This window comes from Scyliorhinus canicula, chromosome 3, assembly GCF_902713615.1.
Source record: "Scyliorhinus canicula chromosome 3, sScyCan1.1, whole genome shotgun sequence".
Taxonomy (NCBI): Eukaryota; Metazoa; Chordata; class Chondrichthyes; order Carcharhiniformes; family Scyliorhinidae; genus Scyliorhinus; species Scyliorhinus canicula.
Window position 1 is genome coordinate 84529187 of NC_052148.1, and position 14338 is coordinate 84543524.

Genomic DNA, 14338 nt, shown 5'->3' on the forward strand with positions numbered 1-14338 from the left:
CTTGCAGAGAGTATTAGGGAGGGGGAAGATAGGAACATAGAAGCAGAAGTAGGCTATTTGGCTCCTCAAGGCTGCTCCGCCATTTAAATAAATCTGGCTGATCTACCTTGACATCATGACTGCATAAGATAAAGATGCATGGCATTAAGGGTAAAGTAGTAGCATGGATAGAGGATTGGTTAATTAATAGAAAGCAAAGAGTTGGGATAAATGGGTGTTTCTCTGGTTGGCAATCAGTAGCTAGTGGTGTCCCTCAGGGATCCGTGTTGGGCCCACAATTGTTCACAATTTACATAGATGATTTGGAGTTGGGGACCAAGGGCAATGTGTCCAAGTTTGCAGATGACACTAAGATGAGTGGTAAAGCGAAAAGTGCAGAGGATACTGGAAGTCTGCAGAGGGATTTGGATCGGTTAAGTGAATGGGCTCGGGTCTGGCAGATGGAATACAATGTTGACAAATGTGAGGTTATCCACTTTGGTAGGAATAACAACAAACGGGATTATTATTTAAACAATAAAATATTAAAGCATGCTGCTGTTCAGAGAGACTTGGGTGTGCTAGTGCATGAGTCACAGAAGGTTGGTTTACAAGTGCAACAGGTGATTAAGAAGGCAAATGGAATTTTGTCCTTCATTGCTAGAGGGATGGAGTTTAAGACTAGGGAGGTTATGTTGCAATTGTATAAGGTGTTAGTGCGGCCACACCTGGAGTATTGTGTTCAGTTTTGGTCTCCTTACTTGAGAAAGGACGTACTGGCGCTGGAGGGTGTGCAGAGGAGATTCACTAGGTTAATCCCAGAGCTGAAGGGATTGGATTATGAGGAGAGGTTGAGTAGACTGGGACTGTACTCGTTGGAATTTAGAAGGATGAGGGGGGATCTTATAGAAACATTTAAAATTATGAAGGGAATAGATAGGATAGATGCGGGCAGGTTGTTTCCACTGGCGGGTGACAGCAGAACTAGGGGACATAGCCTCAAAATAAGGGGAAGTAGATTTAGGACTGAGTTTAGGAGGAACTTCTTCACCCAAAGGGTTGTGAATCTATGGAATTCCTTGCCCAGTGAAGCAGTTGAGGCTCCTTTATTACATTTTTTTAAGGTAAAGATAGATAGTTTTTTGAAGAATAAAGGGATTAAGGGTTATGGTGTTCGGGCCGGAAAGTGGAGCTGAGTCCACAAAAGATCAGCCATGATCTAATTGAATGGCGGAGCAGGCTCGAGGGGCCAGATGGCCTACTCCTGCTCCTAGTTCTTATGTTCTTATGTATCATCTTCCTGCACTATCCCTGTATCCCTTAATATCGTTGATATTTAGAAATCTATCAATCTATGTTTTGAACATACTTGAAGATAAAAGGGATGTTGGAGAGAAAAGAAAAGGAAACGTGACAGGGGTCATGAAAGGTAGAGACACCCGATCGTGGTAAAAGAAGAAGGAATTGCACATGGCTGGGCAGAATCAGATGGGTTGGAATGCTGGTGTTGAGTTTGGGTGCGAGCCTTGACTTGGGTGCTCATGGCCATTGAACAGCATTTGATGGCAAGGACAAGAGGTAGAAATTTAGGCACCATAAGAGCTGATGAACAGAAGGAATTAATGAAGTAATATGTCCAGGGTCAATCAGGCAAGTTGGAAAAATCCACAGGATGTAAGGAGAACATTGCTCTCCTGCCCTTAATCATACTCTCACCTTCCCTCTCATTATACTTCCCCCCCCTCTCTCTCTCTCTCTCTCACACTGTCTCTCTCTCACACACGCATAAACATTCTCCTGTTCCTTGGTCATCATTCTAGCTGCTTTCCCTGTATCCTCCAGTTTTGGGATCCACGCCTGATATCTAGATTCCATTTAGGTGGAAACACTATGCTGGTATATTTAGGAATGTATTATTTGAACTATTGAAACTGACATAAGGTATATCTTTAATTGCAGCTGGATTCCGAGGCAAGTGACAGTTTAAAGGATCTACAGGTGAAACTAAACAATGTTCTAGATGATCTCAGTGATGTGTTTGGTGTTAGGTAAGTAATTAAAACATTTGCCTTCATCTGCTTTACAAAATAAAGTTCTTCATGACGTGCAGTTACAGAAGTAAACTGAATAGATTTAGCTCCAAAATCATAAAAACTGAGCTCCTGATGACTTGGAGCGAGGAAGATAGGGTTCATCAGACAACTGAGGCAGAAAGAAATTGCTAAGATGGCCAGCAGAGCCATTGATTTGAAAAGAGAGATGGAAATTCTGAATTCAGCTGGGCAAGGGGTGCCAAAAGAGTTCGGAGAAGGTGGGAATAAGTATTGTTTTAAATGAGCTGAAACTTTCAGGGACATCAAGCCTTGAAGTAGGTGTTCATAGTTTGGAAGGTGGAGAGAGAGGGAGAAGTAGAATGAGTTGAGGGAAGAAGCAGGAAACGTTGCAGAGGTGGGTGTAAGCAGTCTTGGTAACAGAATGAATATGTGGAGAGAGCTCGGTTCAGGCTCAAGAAGTAGCCAAGGATATCGATAGAATAAAGGGGAGAGGCAAGTGGATTCCAGTGGAAGTGAGAAGAAAATACCATTGACTGGCATTGGGTAGAGAACATTTGTGATCATCTAGGTATTAATGTTGGCAAGGCAGTTCGGGAATACATCAATAGTCTTTGGACAAGATAAAGCTCTAGACATGGGGCTACCTGGGTGAAGAGGAAGAAGGCCAATAATGAATTCCCAGATTACACTGCAGATAATATTACTTGTAGCAGAAGACAAGCCATTGAAAACAATCTGGTGTTTGTGTTGTGACAGGTATGAGTGAAATCAGGATAGATTGATCAACTGGGGATGAGAAGAGACTGGAAATCATAGATTTAATCACATAAAATGCAATTTGTAATCTTGATTAATCTACCCTCAGGACCACGGCAGGATAGAGACACAAATTTGAAGATCTCTATTGAAGAGTGGCGGGAGTGCAATAGCGAATCACCACACATTCCAAGATTTTGAGTAGATAAGAAAGGTTGGAGTTAGCATGGAGTGGCAAGTATGGGTTCTCGATGAAGGATTTAACTGTGGAAGTCTTGAAGTAAATGGGAATATTTCTGGGCATAGAGACATCTTAATGACGTTAGCAAGCATGAGCTGAGGAAGTGCAATTGGATAGTTTGGAGCTAGAATAGAAAAGGATCAGGGAAGCAGGTCAGTGGTTTCATGGATGAGATGGCAGAAGGTGAGAAGTGGGTTAAACAACAGAGAACAGAAGAGGATGTTGAAGGAGGTTGGAGAATAGGATGGAGAACTGGGATTTAATGGGCCCAGAGGAGGTCTTGTTCATGAGTATTGGAATGATGGGGAACCCCTGATGGAATTAAGTGCCCCAAAGGTATATAATTGGCCATAGTTGGGACTTAACCCTGGGTTAAAGAGATGGAAGCTGCTCGGCAATCCGAACCGAGCAGTTTCTCATTGCTGTCAGCGCCACTGGGATTGGTGGTAGCTGCCAGAAATGCACCCACCAGAAACCCAGGAGCAACAAGAGACCCCATGCCAAAAATGAGCAAGGGGAGGTTGGCAAAGAGAAGGGATTCCTGTATTGGGTCCTTCCCACTTAATTGGTTACCTGACCCATCTCTCATACATTTAATAGCAGCCCCATATCAATTTAACACTCCAAAGAGTGCTAATTGGCTGGGGTTTCAGAGGGCTGCCAGTCAAGCAGATCTGTACTGGGCATCAACATCAAATGCTTATGTAATCTCAGACGTGGCAGCTGTGGCCAGGACTGGGACTATAAACAGTCCCCAGATTCAAACTCCCAGAGTCCAGGATCAGGTAACTGTAGGGGGTCTCATAGCAGGCCCACGGTGAAGGAGAGAGGGAGATGTGGGTTTTAATGGAGCCTCTGGGAGACGAGATAACACTACTAGGGGGCAGACATTGAGGGAGCGCCAAAGTAGAAAGGGGGCCCTTGTGGGAGGCGGCCCTTCCTTACTGTTCAAGGGTAGAGTAGGATGACTTGCTAGGCATCACCCCACTCCACCCCTAAAATCCTTGCACAAGCCTCAAAATTGAGGCAGAGTGGGAAGTGACCCTTAAATTGCCTAAATTGGGGCGATCAGATCTTGTTCCCCAATCCCCCCTTAAAATTGTGGACTGGGAGCAGGCAGAAGCAGGGCAGCGGGAATGGAAGGTCCCCTGGGAATTTTACAGATACCCTGCCTGTAAACCTGAAGGCTGGGGATCATAAAATTCTGCCTATTGTTTCATTTTACATTTGTGAGATGGATTACAATGTCCATCTTTTCTGCAGCATTAATACATAAAGACAAATTTGATGAAGTTATTCATAGTTGTTAAGGTAGCCTTGCATAGTGAGCAATAGCTTTAATTAAAGCAACTGGAAAGCAACTTGCAATCTGAAATACCTTCCTTTTAAAACTTTTACTTGTTTTACATGCGGACTTTATTGTTGTGAGATTGTACTAATTTTAACCTATGCTACGGCGTAGTTTCCAGCCTCGTCTTGATGAGTGCGTTAAACAGATGGGATACATACTAAGTCAGGTCAAAGGAACTGGGAACGTGCCAGCTACTGCTCGCAATAGTGTGGCTCAGGATGCAGATAATGTGCTTGGACCATTAATGGACTTCTTGGATGGCAAGTGAGTTATGAGTAAGAAAAGTAACTGAGATGTAATAGAAAGCATGAGGCAATTCCAAGTAAAAACTAAATATATAAATTGAAATGTGCACAGCACAAATTTCTGGATTGTGTTTTTTAGGAATTGCTTGTTGTCGTGATTATTTTCTGGAAACGCTATTCCCTCATTAGACTATTAATTGAAAATTAACTTGATATAAGGGTAAATCCCCCCACCCGCCCTGGCAATCCTTCTATCTGTTATTTAAACACAGTAGTTTCTCTTATCAAGTGTATGTTTACTGCATGTTGCACAGGTTGAGCACCCCTTATTCGAAATGTATGAGGCCGAGAGTGTCTCTAATTCCGGAATTTTTTGAATACCTGTATAGGTATAGCTCTGAAACGGTGCATAGCTAGCGGATCTCAGGTGAACACCATGTTATTTTTAACTAGAAACATGATTTCGGCACTCACAAAAAAGTGCGGATTTCAGATCTTTTTGGATTTCGAATAAGGGCTGATCAACCTGTACCACTTTTCTGTCTTGAAACATAACTGCAAAATAAGACTATTCCATCCATTTGTTTTGCTGGTTCCAACAGACAGTTGTTAATTTGATATTGCATTGATACCCCCAACTTATTTAAGGTGATCCTGAATTCTGAAGGTAATTTAACAAAGATAATGTGACCCCAAGAGTGTTCAATTAATGATTTCCAAATATATCGCTCCCATAGTCCAAATAGGACAAAAACGATAGTATCCTTTATATTTGTTCCCTTACATCTATATATGGGTGGCACGGTGGTACAGTGGCTAGCACTGCTGCCTCACAGCATCAGGGACCCATATTCCATTCCGGTCACTGTCTGTGTGGAGTTTGCACATTCTCACCGTGGGTTTCCTCTGGGTGCTCCGGTCTCCTCCCACAGTCCAAAGATGTACGGGTTAGGTGGATTGGCCATGATAAATTGCCTCATAGTTTCCAGAGATGTGCAGGTTAGGTTGTGGAGTTACGGGGATGAGACAGGGTGGATGGGTGAGTGGACATGTGTAGAGTGTGAGTCGGTGAGACTTGATGGGCCGAATGGCCTCCTTCTGCACTGTATGGATTCCATGATTCTATATCCTTCAAAACCTCAGTCTAATTTTCAGATGGGGTTATCCGTTTCTTTTTACATAGTCACAGAATTATTGCCTTTATTTTTATCCCTGGGATGGAAAGACACCGGGAAGAACTATGCTGCACCACAAGACACGCCTGACATAGAGTAGAATTTTTTTTTCTAATTTATTCTTTCAAAGGATGTGCGTATTTCTGGCAAATACAGCATTTGTTGTCCATCCCTAACTGTCTGTGAACTGAGTGGCTTGCTAAACCATTTCAGGGGGCTGCAAAGACTCAACTATATTGCTATGAGCCTGAAGTCACATATCAGCCAAACAGGTAAAGGTGGCAGATTTCCTTCCCTAAAGGATGTTAATGAACCAGATGAGTTTTTACAACAATCAATAATAGTTTCATGATCACCATTACGAATTTAAATTACTGAATTGAATTAATTCTGCCACGTGGGATTTGAACAAGTGTTCCCAGCACGTTAGTCTGGGCCTCTGGATTATTATCACTCTGAAATTATCACTGTGCCACCCCCTAGAATTGCTATAGTTACTAAACTAGAGCTAAGGTCACCCAATCTTTCTGAAAAGCCTGTGGAAAGGAATAAAATTAAAGCAATTTTTGATACATATTCCAGCTTCAGTTATTTTAAGCTATCTATATTGAACAACATTTCAGTCTGCAAGAGGGAATCAACTGAAATTAGGTTATTTTGCATTATTTAATACAGTTCCTTTATCTTGCAGCTTAACATTGTTTGCGAAAGTCTGTGAAAAGACCGTGCTAAAACGGGTCCTCAAGGAATTATGGAAAATTGTCGTGAACACAATAGAAAGAACTATTGTGTTACCTCCTCTAACTGATCAGTCGGTGAGTAACTAAACTAAGTAATTTTTTCGAAAAGAATTAAAATAGGTTCCATTTGAAATCTCTTGCACATTTAAGATTAAATAGTAATGTATATAACATACAGCAGAGATACATATCATTCAGCTGAACCCTCATACGCTCATACAACCTCTCTTAAATGTGTCTATACCATTTCCCTCAACCACTCTTTGTGACAGCAATTGTTCCACATTCTCAAATCTAATATTTGATTAGAATAATTTACAAACTTATGTTTGTTGGTACTGTTTTGAGTACAGAATATTATGGACTGTAGCCAGCCTGGTCCATGCTGGTATTTTGCTCCCTAGGGCAATTCAGCAACAGCATCTAGGGCTCCTTGTACCAGAAAATAGATAATATATGTGTTGAGCAGTTTAAATAATGCTGTGCTCGACTTTTTACGTTGATATGTGCTAACTCAATTTATTTTTAATGAATTTGTTTATTAATACTGCACTCAAATTCCTAAAGACTGATAACACAATGTTCATAGCTGTGTGCATTATATAGCAATGCATTGGCAACTGCTTCTATTTACTAAATAGGGAACAGTGCTCAAGTCTTTACATATGGCTTTAGTTTTTAATTATGCATAGTTCTGGGTGGCCTGTATAACCAAATCATGAATCCTTCCTTGCATAAATGGATATTTGGTGTATAACAAGGCAAAACATTTCTTGAATATACACTCTTCATGCTTTGTATTATACTGACATTGATAATGTAATATTCCTGTTCGCAAATCTGCCTTCCACCTTTGCTCCAGTCCCCAATAAAATCTCTAGTTTGGCCAGGATTCTCCATTTGGGAGATTATAGACTGGATTCTCCGATTTTGAGGCTATGTCCGGAGGAAGCGTCTAGTTTTAAGATGAAAAATTCAGTGCCGGCCCCCTCCGCACCGATGCTCCGCCCGGTGGGGGGGCTAGCAGCCCCGTAAAACCACCAGTGTTCCTGACAGAAACGGATGGAGAATTGGCGGGTCCGTGGCCGCGCATGCTGACGACCTGCAGCCCTTCGCGCCGTACAACATGGCGCCACCTGCGCTCAGACCCGGCCTTCTAGATAGTGCCCCCCTGTACTCTCTCTAGCCACCGTCGGACCACTACCCACCTGTCACCACAGCCCCATACCAGCAGAATGGCTCCCCCTCCCCCGACTGTGATGGTGTTGGACACACTCCGCAGCCACCACGCGAGGTTGATGGAAACTCAGAGCACATGTGTCCCATCGGAGACGGAGCATCGGGGGGGGCCTTCAGAAGACGTCCTGAGGCTGCCCCAGCGGCGTGCGGCGTACTCACCGATGACACCTTTTTGGAGGCGCAGCCCCAGATTTCAGCATCAAAAGGGATTCTCCGCCTGATCACCAAATACGATTTTGGCGTCGGCAAGCGGTGAATGCCGTCCCATATTCTCCCGGCGGAGATGAATTGAAACTATTTACGCTCCTGTTGGGTGCGCAGATCAGGAAGCAATTCAGTACCTCTCGCCATGCAAAATTATTTATTTATTTTAAAACTTTAAAGTACCCAATTCATTTTTTCCAATTATGGGCAATTTAGCGTGGCCAATCCACCTACCCTGCACATTTTCGGGATTGAACCCAGGTCCTCGGTGGTGAAAGACAGCAGTGCTAACCACTGCGTCACTGTGCCGCCCGGCATGCGAATGTATTGGGCTGCCATTTTGAACGGGCGACCCAATAGCCAGATTCCGTGGCCTGCCGCCCCGCTTTGCAAAAGGGCCCCCAATCCCGCATCGCAGCTGAACCCCCCCCCCCCCCGTGCATCGCAAGGAATCCCCCAAACCCCTCCGCCCGCATCGCAAATAGCCCGGATTTTCTGGACGAGGTAGGCCAGGAGTATAACTGGGAAAAGAACAAGTTGCAGATGTACCCGGTCCAGGGCACAGAGGAGGGTCGGGTTGAACCGGATTAAGGCTGCCCTCTTCAATAAAGGGTTGAAGTTTGGGATATTGTACCCAGCCCACCTGTGGGTGACTTTCAGAAGCGAGAGCTTTATTTTGACCAACTAGATGAGGCGGTGGAATTTATGAGAGATAATGGACATTTAACGACCCGAGTCTCCTTACCTCGCTTTCCTCCTCTAACACACTCCTTAAAACCAAGTTTTGGCTATCTGATTTAACATTTCCTTTTGTGGCTTATTTTGTTTATATTGTTTTATAATTTTCTTGTGCCGTGCCTTGGAAAGTTTCATTGCGTTAAAGATGCTATATAACTGTGGGCTGTTCTGGCTGTACAAAAGTATCTTATTTTGATTAAAGATTTGGGCTGAATTTACGAGAAGAATAGGAACCCAGCTCCTAGGTAAAAAGTGGGTCCTGAGAATGTACCGGACCTGCCGGTAGAGGGATCTGCTTGGCAGTTTTACTACAGGCAGCCTCCTAATTGGCCACTAATGGGCCATCAACCAATTTATGACTGAGGGTGCATTCTCCATGCTGCTGGCCCAATCACAGGGCTGGCAGCGCTGAAGCCTCAGCATCGCCACCAGGAGAGGTGGTTGCTGCCATTAAATGCAAGAGACCTTAGACTGCGGCAAGAGGGCAAATATGTTATTTTTAATTCACAGGCCGAAGGTTTTAGTGCAAACCCCTTCAAGGAGATTGTTGCGGCCGTAATCACTCCCCCCTGGCTATTGCTGGGGTGCAGCCTCAATTTATCTGGCAGCTGACCCACATAGTGGAGTCTCACTCCAATGTAAAATAGCCCTTAATAGGACTCCATAAGTAAGGAGGCAGGCAGCTTGTCTGCCTCTGGTCCTGCCATCAGTAAAATGTTCTGATGGCAGACCAAGTTGGGGGCCCAGCTCCTCGTGAATTTATGGGCCTCTGCAACCCACATGCCAGTGGAAAAATACAGCTCGCTGTCTTGATTATTGTCAGTGACATTTTTATTTCATTTGCTGAGCAATGCAATATTAATTTGATTCAGCTCATCTTCCCTTCGACCAGAAGACCATAAGACATAGAAGTCGAATTAGGCCACTCGGCCCATCGGGTCTGCTCCGCCATTCAATTATGCCTGATATTTCTCTCATCCCCACTTTCCTGCCTTCTCCCCATAACACCTGATCTTATTAATCAAGAATCTATCTATCTCTGTCTTAAAGACAATCAGTGATTTGGCCTCCACAGCCTTCTGCAGCAAAGAGTTCCACAGATTCACCACCCTCTGGCTGAAGAAGTTCCCCCTCATCTCTGTTTTAAAGGACCGTCCCTTTAGTCTGAGATTGTGGCCTCTGGATCTAGTTTTTTCTACAAGTGAAAACATCCTCTCCACGTCCACTCTATCCAGGCCATGCAGTATCCTGTAAGTTTCAATAAGATCCACCCTCATCCTTTTAAACTCCAACAAGTACAGACCCAGAGTGAACCGTTCCTCGTATGACAAGCTGTTCATTCCAGGGATCATTCTTGTGAACCTCCTCTGCACCATTTCCAAGGCCAGCACATCTTTCCTTAGATACAGGGCCCAAAACTGTTCACAATGCTCTAAATGTGGTCTGACCAGTGCCTTATACAGCCTCTTGGAGAGCAACATCGCTTGTTTTTAAATTGGCACCCATTTAACTTTTAACTATGACTTTAGTGTTGCACCAATGTAATGTTAGCTTTATCAGTCAGGAAACATAGGATAGGATTTTCCAGCATGCCGCTGACAGAATCTTCCGGCCCCGCCGAAGGCATGATCGGTTCCTGGCAGCAGGCTGGGAAAGCCATGTAAACTTTGGCAAGACCTGAAAATCCCGCCACTGGCCAATGGCGAGCTCTCTCTTTTCCAGGCATGGTTCCCAAACAAGCAGCTGGATCGGGGTGTCCAATATGTCTGCCTAAGGGAGCCATTTGGCCCCTTTCATGAATATGCTCCAACATCTGTTTCCAGATTTTATTGCTAAATTTGACAAAAGCCGGACAGAACGTGCAGCATGCACTGCTCCATTTAGGAGTGCAATCAGAATGTATTTTCTCCACACGGAGTGTAGTGGATATCTTGAACTTTCTTTTCCAAATGTTTATGATTGCTGGGTCTATTTTTAAGATTGAGATCAATAGATTTTTATTAGGTATGGATATCAAAGGATATGAAAACTATTTCAGTAAAATGGAGTTGAAGTACATATTAGCCATGATATAATAGAATAATGGAACAAACTCAAGGAATTAATGATCTTCCATTCATATAACCATCAGAATTCTTGCCGTCAAAACGAGGGGAAGACCTTGGATCATCCTGTATTTCGGATCGTGTTTTCCGGGTCCTTAAGGGGGAGGGGGAGCAGCCCCAAGTCGTAGTCCACATTGGCACTAACGACATAGGAAGGATGTCAGGCAGGCCTTTAGGGAGCTAGGATGGAAGCTCAGAGCGAGAACAAACAGAGTTGTTATCTCTGGGTTGTTGCCCGTGCCACGTGATAGTGAGATGAGGAATAGGGAGAGAGAGCAATTAAACACGTGGCTACAGGGATGGTGCAGGCGGGAGGGATTCAGATTTCTGGATAACTGGGGCTCTTTCTGGGGAAGGTGGGGCCTCTATAGACAGGATGGTCTACATCTGAACCTGAGGGGCACCAATATCCTGGGGGGGAGATTTGTTAGTGCTCTTTGGGGGGGTTTAAACTAATTCAGCAGGGGCATGGGAACCTGGATTGTAGTTTTGGGGTACGGGAGATTGAGAGTATAGAGGTCAGGAGCACAGATTTGACTTCGCAGGAGGGTGCCAGTGTTCAGGTAGGTGGTTTGAAGTGTGTCTACTTCAATGCCAGGAGTATACGAAATAAGGTAGGGGAACTGGCAGCATGGGTTGGTACCTGGGACTTCGATGTTGTGGCCATTTCAGAGACATGGATAGAGCAGGGACAGGAATGGTTGTTGCAGGTTCCGGGGTTTAGGTGTTTTAGTAAGCTCAGAGAAGGGGGCAAAAGAAGGGGAGGTGTGGCGCTGCTAGTCAAGGACAGTATTACGGTGGCGGAAAGGATGCTAGATGGGGACTCTTCTTCTGAGGTAGTATGGGCTGAGGTTAGAAACAGGAAAGGAGAGGTCACCCTGTTGGGAGTTTTCTATAGGCCACCTAATTGTTCTAGGGATGTAGAGGAAAGGATGGCGAAGATGATTCCGGAAAAGAGCGAAAGTAACAGGGTAGTTGTTATGGGAGACTTTAACTTTCCAAATATTGACTGGAAAAGATATAGTTCGAGTACATTAGATGGGTCATTCTTTGTACAATGTGTGCAGGAGGGTTTCCTGACACAATATGTTGACAGGCCAACAAGAGGCGAGGCCACATTGGATTTGGTTTTGGGTAATGAACCAGGCCAGGTGTTAGATCTGGAGGTAGGTGAGCACTTTGGAAACAGTGACCACAATTCGGTGACCTTTACGTTAGTGATGGAAAGGGATAAGTATACCCCGCAGGGCAAGAGTTATAGCTGGGGGAAGGGCAATTATGATGCCATTAAACATGACTTAGGATGTGTAGGTTGGAGAAGTAGGCTGCAAGGGTTGGGCACACTGGATATGTGGAGCTTGTTCAAGGAACAGCTATTGCATGTTCTTGATAAGTACGTACCAGTCAGGCAGGGAGGAAGGGGTCGAGCGAGGGAACCGTGGTTTACCAAAGAAGTGGAATCTCTTGTTAAGAGGAAGAAGGAGGCCTATGTGAAGATGAGGCATGAAGTTTCAGTTGGGGCGTTTGATAGTTACAAGGAAGCGAGGAAGGATCTAAAGAGAGAGCTGAGACGAGCAAGGAGGGGACATGAGAAGTCTTTGGCAGGTAGGATCAAGGAAAACCCAAAAGCTTTCTATAGGTATGTCAGGAATAAAAGAATGACTAGGGTAAGAGTAGGGCCAGTCAAGGACAGTGGTGGGAAGTTGTGTGTGGCGGCTGAGGAGATAAGCGAGATACTAAATGAATACTTTTCGTCAGTATTCACTCAAGAAAAAGATAATATTGTGGAGGAGAATGCTGAGACCCAGGCTATTAGAATAGATGGCATTGAGGTGCGTAGGGAAGAAGTGTTGGCAATTCTGGACAAGGTGAAAATAGATAAGTCCCCGGGGCCGGATGGGATTTATCCTAGGATTCTCTGGGAAGTCAGGGAAGAGATTGCTGAGCCTTTGGCTTTGATTTTTAGGTCATCATTGGCTACAGGAATAGTGCCAGAGGACTGGAGGATAGCAAATGTGGTCCCTTTGTTCAAGAAGGGGAGTAGAGATAACCCCGGTAACTATAGGCCGGTGAGCCTAACGTCTGTGGTGGGTAAGGTCTTGGAGAGGATTATAAAAGATACGATTTATAATCATCTAGATAGGAATAATATGATTAGGGATAGTCAGCATGGTTTTGTGAAGGGTAGGTCATGCCTCACAAACCTTATCGAGTTCTTTGAGAAGGTGACTGAACAGGTAGACGAGGGTAGAGCAGTTGATGTGGTGTATATGGATTTCAGTAAAGCGTTTGATAAGGTTCCCCACGGTCGTCTATTGCAGAAAATACGGAGGCTGGGGATTGAGGGTGATTTAGAGATGTGGATTAGAAATTGGCTAGTTGAAAGAAGACAGAGAGTGGTGGTTGATGGCAAATGTTCAGAATGGAGTTCAGTTACGAGTGGTGTACCACAAGGATCTGTTCTGGGGCCGTTGCTGTTTGTCATTTTTATAAATGACCTAGAGGAGGGCGCAGAAGGATGGGTGAGTAAATTTGCAGACGACACTAAAGTTGGTGGAGTTGTAGACAGTGTGGAAGGATGTTGCAGGTTACGGAGGGACATAGATAAGCTGCAGAGCTGGGCTGAGAGGTGGCAAATGGAGTTTAATGTGGAGAAGTGTGAGGTGATTCACTTTGGAAAGAATAACAGGAATGCGGAATATTTGGCTAATGGTAAAATTCTTGGTAGTGTGGATGAGCAGAGGGATCTCGGTGTCCGTGTACATAGATCCCTGAAAGTTGCCACCCAGGTTGATAGGGTTGTGAAGAAGGCCTATGGCGTGTTGGCCTTTATTGGTAGAGGGATTGAGTTCCGGAGCCATGAGGCCATGCTGCAGTTGTACAAAACTCTAGTACGGCCGCATTTGGAGTATTGCGTACAGTTCTGGTCGCCTCATTATAGGAAGGACGTGGAAGCCTTGGAACGGGTGCAGAGGAGATTTACCAGGATGTTGCCTGGTATGGAGGGAAAATCTTATGAGGAAAGGCTGATGGACTTGAGGTTGTTTTCGTTAGAGAGAAGAAGGTTAAGAGGTGACTTAATAGAGGCATACAAAATGATCAGAGGGTTAGATAGGGTGGACAGCGAGAGCCTTCTCCCGCGGATGGAGGTGGCTAGCACGAGGGGACATAGCCTTAAATTGAGGGGTAATAGATATAGGACAGAGGTCAGAGGTGGGTTTTTTACGCAAAGAGTGGTGAGGCCGTGGAATGCCCTACCTGCAACAGTAGTGAACTCGCCAACATTGAGGGCATTTAAAAGTTTATTGGATAAGCATATGGATGATAAGGGCATAGTGTAGGTTAGATGGCTTTTAGTTTTTTTCCATGTCGGTGCAACATCGAGGGCCGAAGGGCCTGTACTGCACTGTATCGTTCTATGTTCTATTTCATGTTCTCTGACTTTGTCATGAGATAGTGGGTATACGGTTTGTCCCACGCTCTAGAAAGGGAGGACACTCACATCATGGGA

General features: G+C 44.5%; 1 protein-coding gene across 20 annotated transcripts in view; it reads left to right on the forward strand.

The window, feature by feature from the left end:
• The window catches only part of LOC119962769 (protein unc-13 homolog B-like), a 746238-nt gene that overhangs the window by 664980 nt on the left and 66920 nt on the right, over positions 1 to 14338 (forward strand). For all 20 annotated transcript variants that reach the window (XR_005459949.1, XM_038790824.1, XM_038790825.1 and 17 more), the window contains 3 exons: positions 1939 to 2027; positions 4493 to 4645; positions 6493 to 6616. Coding sequence is in view for 19 of the 20 variants with exons in the window: in XM_038790824.1 (XP_038646752.1) it covers positions 1939 to 2027; positions 4493 to 4645; positions 6493 to 6616 (366 nt within the window). In the remaining variant the exon portion in view is untranslated. The remainder of the gene's footprint in view (positions 1 to 1938; positions 2028 to 4492; positions 4646 to 6492; positions 6617 to 14338) is intronic.